This window comes from Chenopodium album, chromosome 5, assembly GCF_948465745.1.
Source record: "Chenopodium album chromosome 5, dcCheAlbu1.1, whole genome shotgun sequence".
NCBI classification, from domain to species: domain Eukaryota; kingdom Viridiplantae; phylum Streptophyta; class Magnoliopsida; order Caryophyllales; family Amaranthaceae; genus Chenopodium; species Chenopodium album.
In genome coordinates this window covers 4,520,642-4,530,035 of record NC_137838.1, presented here as the reverse complement: position 1 = coordinate 4,530,035, position 9,394 = coordinate 4,520,642, and the positions used below count along the sequence as shown (strand labels likewise).

At 31.6% G+C, this 9,394-nt stretch overlaps 1 protein-coding gene across 1 annotated transcript; it reads left to right on the top strand.

The window, feature by feature from the left end:
• Positions 1–6,904: 6,904 nt before the first annotated feature.
• LOC145630128 (putative trehalose-phosphate phosphatase 7) lies at positions 6,905–8,873 on the top strand. The gene is made up of 9 exons (XM_081682369.1): positions 6,905–7,087; positions 7,183–7,323; positions 7,441–7,512; positions 7,638–7,766; positions 7,855–7,908; positions 8,022–8,123; positions 8,238–8,315; positions 8,420–8,560; positions 8,670–8,873. Exons 1-9 carry the CDS (start codon positions 6,905–6,907, stop codon positions 8,814–8,816), a joined length of 1,047 nt encoding a protein of 348 aa, XP_081538495.1. The 3' UTR covers positions 8,817–8,873.
• Positions 8,874–9,394: the final 521 nt, after the last annotated feature.

Below are 9,394 nucleotides of genomic sequence, written 5' to 3'. Positions count from 1 at the left end.
TTCAATTCTTATATTATGGTCAAACTTTAAAATGTTTGACCAATAATTCTCATTGATGAATTAAAACTATTTTTGGATTGTAAGATAATATCTGATTTATTTCCATATCAACTTTTAATATTTTTGGTTAGTATGTAATTAAAGATATTAATGATCGGAGTTACGTGTTTCAAAAATCATGCAAGATGTGATGGGACGTAGGAATTGTCATTTACTACCTTTGTTCGTAAAAGTTATTTTCACTCAATATATGCATAGACTACGTCACTACTACATTTTTTAACCATTAGTAAAAAATAAAATTTAATATTTGAAACATAAAAATCGAGATAAATCTAACAAGATCACACATAATTATGTTTTGAAATATACCATGGTAAAAATCTACGTATGGGGAATATTTACAAACTTTGGACACATATATAAGTGTCAAAGACTTTAAACAGAGATAATGTATAACCTTATTTAAGCGGTTAACACGTGTCAGCTTACTCAGCTCATAAATAATACTCACAACAATCACGCCTAAATTAATTAGGATATCAAGTGTGTTAATAAAATTTATTAACCATGATACACTTAATAAATATCACATAAAATAATTACTCCATAATTAATTAATTAATTAAGTTTAGAAAGAGCAATACCCTAATAAAATCCTAAAACCCTCCTAATTAATCAATTAGTCTCACCTCTTCTATAAATACCACCTCTCTTTTTCAACCCAAAATCCTTGTTCTCCACCTCTTTCGCTTCACAATTTCTCTCTCTTTCTTCACAATTTCTCTCTCCTCCATTATCAACCATCACTTCATCAGACTTCCGGTAAGATTTTTTTTCCTTGTTTTTTCACATAATTTTTTTTTTTCGTGTACTTGCACATTGTTTTATTTTTTCAATTTAATTCATTCTCTTGTATGATTTCTCAATTCTAAACCAATGTTTCGCCGTGCAATAACTAGCACGGTGGTGGTGGTGTATCGTACGGCGGAATTTTTCTCGTTGATTTTTAACCTCCGACCAATTAACGAAATTCTTTTTTTTTTTAATTTTTGAATTTTTTATCGTGAATTACGGCGAAAGAATCCAACGAGAAAACGGTTGAGGTTCGTTTTAGTTCATAAATAACCATTTTAACGCGAATTTCTGTCGCGTGAAATTACGATCTAATAAAAATCGACTGAATTTGTGAAATTGTAGCGCGTGAAAATAACGTATTATAGTGAGAGTAGTGTTTGTCTGGCCGTTACTTCAGTTGAGGTACGATAATTAAGTAGATTTCGGATTCTTCGGAAAAAAGTGTAGAGGTTGTTGTGCCGTACACGTGGCGGATTTGGGGTGTTTTGTTGACTGTGAGTCTTAGGGGGTCCCAATTTATATTGTTTGACTTTTGCCTTAGTCAAAATTCTTTGTACTTGATTTATTCATCCTATGTTTTTTACTTTGCTAAGTTGTAAGTAAGTACTTTTGATATATGGAGTTTGAGATTAAATAGAGAGTTATAGACCTATTAAATATAGGTGACGAATCAAAGTCTGAATATACATATCATAATGAAATTTCTCATTGTTATTACTTTTAATAATAAAAACCAGGTTATTTTGTAAAAAAAAAAAAAAAAAAAAAAAGGGTTATAATTTAAAATAAGTGTATTTAATTATTATTTATTTTGATTGTCAAAGGAATTATGCGATCATTAAATTAGAATAAGTAGAAACTGATGATGCATTATTGATGCCTTTATTAATAAATGATGGATATATAAGGTTGAATGTGCTAATAATAAATTATATAATTATTTTTGGAATTACAGCTCCTAAAAAAAAAAAAATTCACCTAATCAAAAGATCTTTAAACTGGTATTAATTGCGGATTTCTTTTTAAATGCTCTGTAAATTAGCTAGGCTTGAAAATTCATTGATATTGATAGTAATCCAATCAAAATATCTCAAAACTATTATAAACTCTGGAATGCATATTTTAATTTTTAATTACAAGTCTAAAATTGAATGACAGTACAAGTCAAATATATTATGTTATAAATGCTACTTGTATTCGTCTTTTTGAAAAACTTTCATTAAATGTGTACTAACTTATACGCAATATTTCTTCAAAAAAAAAAACCCTTATACGCAATATAAATTACTTTAATTTTTTTTACTCGTATCTCTTACAATTCTTTAATCTTTTATCATTTAAGTGAATATTCAACATTTATTGTATATTATTTACAAAAAATAAAAGTGTATTTCGTGATCAGTACCTTGAACCTATATAGTTTGACAGATTTGTCATAGTTTTATTTGATGTGATCTATTATATTCTAGATTAATTTATCTCTTTTACATATCTTAGGTCTCCAAAAGTTGCCCTTGACCTTAATTCACACATAGCCAATTGTTCATAACTCATAAGATCCCTAAGATAATCCTTGTCTCTCACATTATTATTGACTTTTTTCTCATAAAAAAAATAAATAATAAGATAAAATATTGCGAACTTTTTATCATTCTGTATTCCTTATTTGAAACTACACATATTGATAGTATAATTTTTATTTTAATTTAATATAATTATTTCGAAATACCTCCTTCGGGACAAAGGGTCATATCTTCAATGGAATGAGGAATTTTTCTTTTCTGTATTGATGCATGATTTAAGGTTTTCAATCTACTGCCATGCCTTTGAAAGAGGGTGAACTTATGTGTCGAATTTGCATTAATCCTATTATCCTAATTAACCAACTTCTTAAACCATCCTTTATGCCATTGACACTTGACTCATCTGTCTTATTACTCTCTTATCTTACGTTGTTTTCATTAGAGAGCAAGTAACCCATGTTTAACTACCTTTTAATTATCAAGGATAGAAAATATAACATTACCATAATATTTTATTATACTTTGACTATTTGGATTTGACTAGAAAGTTAAAAAAAGATGGTAAAATAGGTTACATAGGATACACGTGTGATGGTTCATACGTGGCATGGGGCCCTTTGTAGTATTTTTCATGTTTTTATGGGTCTAATAAAAAAGTGGGGTCCATTTTTGGTGGGGTGTTTAAGATTAGATTAGCAAGTTTAAGTGACATCAATGGGAGTTTTGGTTTATGCTTTTTGGAGTTTGTGGTTGGCAATGTTAGTAGTTAATTGACATGTTTGATTGTTACTCTTTCCTGTACTAGATAGTTAAAAAGGGCTTATTACTTTGTCTATTGGATCCTTGCCCTTTTTGGTTATGTCCTACTTGTTCTAGAATAACTATGAATAAGACTCGATAACTCATATCAGACACAGGTACATGTCAAAGTGTTGGATCGATTTTGATAATTAATGAAAATTTTACGCTTTGAATAAATATGTTAAGTTGAAGTATTCTTACTTATGTCGGATTGATAGATGTAAATGTAAGAGTTTGAGTAACAAAAGTATTAACATTGATCTAAGTGAAATTGACGATAACTTTGTTTGACAACACTTAATTTGAGAGTTCTTTAACTAGTACTACCAGCCAACCAAACAGGACAAGTTAGCTAATTGACAAACAAAATTGATAGGCAGTAGCACGCATAACAGCCTAAATAGACTATTTTTGTGTTAAACAACATTTATGACTTTATGTTTATTTCTCTTTTTTTTTTTTTGTCCCTCTTAATTGATAATTAAGCTACATTTTCATTAAAGAAAGTTGTATATGAAAGTATATCATTCCTAAGGAATTGAATTGAGATACTTTCTCTATTTTAATTATTACATGATTATCATGCCAATTTAGTTTTTTACAATAGTATTAACCTGAAGTTTACTTAAACTACGAAAGCATAAGGTGACTTATTATTTCGGGACATATTATAATAAAAACACGACATTTTTAGGAATGAGAGAAAGCAAACTATTTGATAATATAGAGAAATTAAAGTTTAAAAACCCATCATATTTAGGAATCTAGTTAATCTTTAAATCCATACTCAATATTAGTGTAACGATGATTATAATTTTGCTTAAATGCCCATTTTCTTGCTAGATAGTTCCTACAAATAATACGATTTCTACCAATGTTTATTTCCTTAATTAGGTATAGCTAGACTTGGTGGTGCTCATGGTTTTTGGTTAAAGTTTGGAATTTTATTAATAAATTGCATGAATTTATAAGCTAAATTCCACTATATGTCTGGTATTTCCCTATTAATGTAGAAATAAATTAGTGGTCATATCATTAAACTTTTTTTTAGAAAATGCCTAACTTTTGGTTTCTGTCAAAACCAGTCCAACTTAAATGCTTAATGATTGTATATTAAGCTTTCTTAATCTGTGGTTTAATGTTATAACCTTGTTTTTATGTAGCTAATCTCGTATTTTTTGAAGAGCTGCAAAAATCAAATACTTCACCACACTTTTGCAACTCTGCTTCAATAGGTATTTCAACCTTCACTATTTTTCTAGATTTACTTGGCAATTATGTTACTCGAGCTGAGGTACTCGTGTTAGGCATGCTTAGGTATGTGTCCAAGAGTTAGACTCGACTATTATATGAAATGCTTCTGTGCAGTGTTCTGTTCCAAATTGAAAATCATTTATAGTTATTATATTGTTAGCTTCTCCTTGAGCAAATCCGCCATTGGGTCAGACAAGATTTAGTTGTTATCATCATAAACACTTGTAACTTGTAAGCCATTTATTTATCTATTTCTTGACTTAGATGAGAAACCTTGTGCCAGCTTCCAGGTTCATGCACATCTCAATCTTTGTTTTTTCATAATATATTATCATATTGATCCAACTACTTTTTTGTTCCAACTTTCATAATTGTTGTTTATTCTCTAAATTTTTTTTTCCTACATTGCAACATCTTTATCACACCCTGTTGTATCTGTTTGGATTGAAATACTAGTAGTGTCAATAACATAGAGCTGATGTTTTGTGTGTTGATCATCATGTATTCGCGCAATTATAAGTCTTGGGGGGACCATGGTGTTATAGAATGGAGTGTTGAACTGATATGTCATAGACGAAAACTATATATGATAAGTTAAATCAACTATAATCAACAGAAAATCTAAGGCAGACATCTCTAAATCAGCTTCAGATGTGTTAAGTTTAATTTATCAAGAACAGTACGTTTCGTTGACTTGTTATCCTGGAGTTTTATGTGGAGAATAGTTCAAGTCAGTATGCATTGCTGTCATGAGGTCAGTTCTTAGGTGCTGTGTTTCTTAACCAACTTATTTGATAATGTATTAGCATCCATAATAGCTGATGCCACATTTTCCATAGTCTGAAGGCGACTTATCAAGCTGTCATAGATGTGTGCATATATTTTAAGCTTGGGAAATCTCTTCACTTTCGTTGAAACTTCTTGTTAGTTGCGCCCAAATCTGTTATTACGAATATGATATAAAGGAATCATAGAGCTGTTGATATATATAACTCACCATGTGTGATCACATGTCCATGTTTTGTTTTCTCATTTAAGGTTTTCTGCCAATACTTGAAACTTATGGTTAGTTGGGGCTGAGTTTTGATTTAATTAATTATCGTATACTATATAATAAGCGGCGCAGGTGATAATCTGTTTCCATATGTGTGAGTTTCTGTGATTTTGGAGTCTAGAAACCCAAGGTGGATCTAAATCATTAATTTTTACTTAAACTGTCTGTGCTGTCAGATGATATCAGTTTCTGAAGTGCAAATGCTGTCAGTTTATGTTAATTTATTCGTTAGGTCAGATGAATCGAGTTTATTAATTGGTAGTTGAAGCTGATTTCTCGGGTTTTCACCATGATCGATTTCCCAATGATTTGGACTGCATATCCATTTTAGATTCTGCATAACTGAGATTTTTTACTAGGATTAGAGATTGTACTCTTTTTGCAGATAGGGAATACATGCTTCTTGCCTTTTCATGATTCTTTATTTGTTTTTGATGAAGGCTTTTCATGATTTTGAAAAGCCAATCCAGAGGTTGTTAAACTTGTTTTAAAATAACTTCTGTCTCTTATCACTCGAATACTATTTAATTAATTAATAAGCTCAATGATTATTAATTATATATGTAAGTATCTAACCATGCTTTAAGTACGTACATCCTATAAACCAAAAGAATTCGAAATCAAACAATGTTTTAGTGGCTAGGAGTTTTGTTTCCTAAGTTGGAGATTGGATGATCCATTAGCCTTTTGCCTTCTTTTCGAACCAAAAAAGAGAAACCAACAACATTTGGTTGATTTCAGTCTCTTATGCAATGTGTATACTCCAATATCTGACTAGGTGAACATGAACAATGTTTTTCTTAAGTACAATTGGTTTGAAGCTCAATTATTCTTGATTGTACCTTGTAAAAAACTACACTAGATTTTCTTCATGATTTTGTACGAATCGATTAAATATCGAGTCAGGTGGTATGTAGTGCAGTAATCTTTCCTTTTCTAAGGTTTGTTTTCGACAGTAAAGCCAGAGAACACATTTTTTTTCTTATTAAACATAGGAGCCTATAAATTAATTAAAGCTAACAGAGCTTTCATGATCCCAAATTTTAGAGGAAAATGAGAATAAAATATTATTAGGCCAGCTTGCTTGTCAGTTTGTGACTTTCTAATCCATAAATTTGTCTTTAAACTTCATGACTTCATGTGATTGGTGAATAAGAGCATTTGTTCTTTTAGATTTTCATTTTTATTAAAAATTCTTACATCAACTGCAAATTCAGCTGTAGGTTCAACACTTGTACCTTCTAGTGTTAATAATCAGCTAGCAAGTTCGTTTAAGGTAAAAATTGCTTGGTGTTACTCGATTTTAATGTTTCATATATAGCCTAACATTATCGACTTGTTGGGCTTGTAACATTTCCTAGATGAAGTCTTGCTAAATCCTGACATTCTGTTTTCAATTGATGTATGAAATTAGATGATGAGAAACAAGTTGAGCAAGTTGTTCAATGCAATAGGGCTTTTCAAACATCCCTCGACTTCACAATCTCATGGATTTGCATCGAATGTGCGCAATGAAAGGAGTAGCATGGTGACACCTGAACCATGTGAACAAAAGGCAATAACACCAACTGCTGAACAAACATATGAAGAGTGGTTGGTAAGTAGAAAATCCAGAGTTTATTTCTAAATCAGTCTCATTTTTTTTTTAGAAATGTGTTCTATGTATTATAATCTGTTTCATTGGTTTTGTAGATTGATCATCCCTCGGCATTGAACTCATTTGAGGAACTGATGAATACAGCGAAGGGAAAGAAGATCGTTATGTTCTTAGACTATGACGGGACACTCTCCCCTATTGTTAATGATCCTGAGTTAGCCTTCATGTCTGATGCGGTAAAAAAATAATTTTCCTACACACTTGTACAGAATGCACTAGGCTTTTTTTTAGTGAGATTATGAGATAGCTTACTGTTAATATTGTGATATGGCTGCATCGTGTTTGTTGTGCAGATGAGAGTAGCATTACGTGAAGTTGCAGGGATCTTTCCAACAGCAATTATCAGTGGAAGAAGCCGAGATAAGGTAAGTTCATCTGTTATTAGTTACAGCATTTTCTCTGTTTTGAAATATAATATTCTGGTTCCTAAAACATCTATAGAGTGTGAGTGTTGCTAAATGCTAATACAAGTCCTCTAACATTCTGTTAGGTACATGGCTTTGTTAAGTTAGATGAAGTATATTATGCCGGGAGCCATGGTATGGATATCATGGCTCCGCCAAGGAAGCACAAGGCCGGTGACTACAATAATTACCAGCCTCCAGTTGCTGTCGAAAAGGTTTGTTGTAGGCCTTCTCTTTTATTTGATACATAATTGTGTTCGATACAATAAATTACCATATATTGACCTTTCTTATGGACTGTAGGATAACTCTGTAATCTTTCAACCCGCTCAAGAATTCTTGCCTGAAATCGAAAAGGTAAGCTAATGATTAGGCAATTTCTTGTAAAGAAATCTAATAACAAGGCATAATCATTATGCAGGATGTTATTTTTCATGACATAATATCTGAATATTTGATTGTCATAATAGATATATGATGAGCTCGAAAAGGCAACAAAGGAGCTAAAAGGGGTGACAGTTGAACACAATAGATTTTGTATCTCCGTTCACTATCGTAGAGCTGAAGAGAAGGTAATTCATGCAGAAGATAAGAGCTAATAATTGTTATTATGCAAAATTTTTACAACGATTTAACATAATGTACCTTCAAATTTATCTGAGGGATCTACTGCTTGGGAATTGCAGGTTCATTCTGATGTCAAAAAGGTTGTGAAGGAAGTTTTGAAAAAACATGCTCGATTTCATGCTACTACTGGTAAAATGGTAAGATGAAAGGCTATTCAATTACAGAACATCTGAATAAACTGAAATCGATTTGTTATGTGCACTCGATTGATTGTAATACTAATGCAAGACACCATTTACAGGTTTGGGAGGTACGTCCATCTATAAAATGGAATAAGGGTAATGCTCTAGAATACTTACTCGACACTCTAGGTCTAGCTGAATCGAGTGATGTCCTTCCTATCTACATAGGAGATGATCGAACAGATGAAGATGCCTTCGAGGTATTTTCCTTCTCTTACTTGATTCACCTACTCGTTTTATAAGATTATTTTGCTCCAGGGGAGGATATTCATTGGGGCTTATTGTGACTGAAACAAAATGTTCTTTCAGGTGTTACAGAAAAGAGGACAAGGATTTCCAATTCTTGTGTCACAAAATCCTAAGGAGACAAAGGCGTCGCATTCCCTGCGTGATCCTTCTGAAGTACTAACATTCCTACTAAGATTAGCAAAATGGAGAAAAAATTCGGGATTATAAAGTAAAGGAAGCAGTCGAAGCACTTGAGCTAGTGAGTTTTTTTAATGACGGCCAAGTGATTGTTTATGGAAATATGTAGTTTGTATATAGTATTAAAGTAAGTTAGAGAACTGGTGCAAGATAGAGGACAGGGCTATTAGTTAGTAAGTTTAGTTGTTTTGATATTTTGCTGACAATTCGGCACTTTTTCGTATCATCAAACTATGTTTTATTGGCATAGAATGAACAAAGTTTTCTTGCACCAAGGCTTTTGATCAGTATGATTAGAACTGAGGAATTTGTCACTTGCTATCTGGTATAATGAACACCTTGGTAGTTACTACATTCTCTTACAAAAAATACTTCATATCAGTTTCCAGTGGCGGATCCAGGATTTTCAAACTTATGAGTCACCATCAATAATTGATCACTTGTTTCAATCCAAAAATTATATAAAAAAAATTATATTTCACCAAAATGATTTCAGGTCTCTTTAATGAAATATGAAAGCAGCACAAAAAATTATTCTGACAAAAAGAGACCTGTTATCTAGAACAGGTCTCTAATGACGTGGTGGCAATAGCAGCAACAAAGAGACC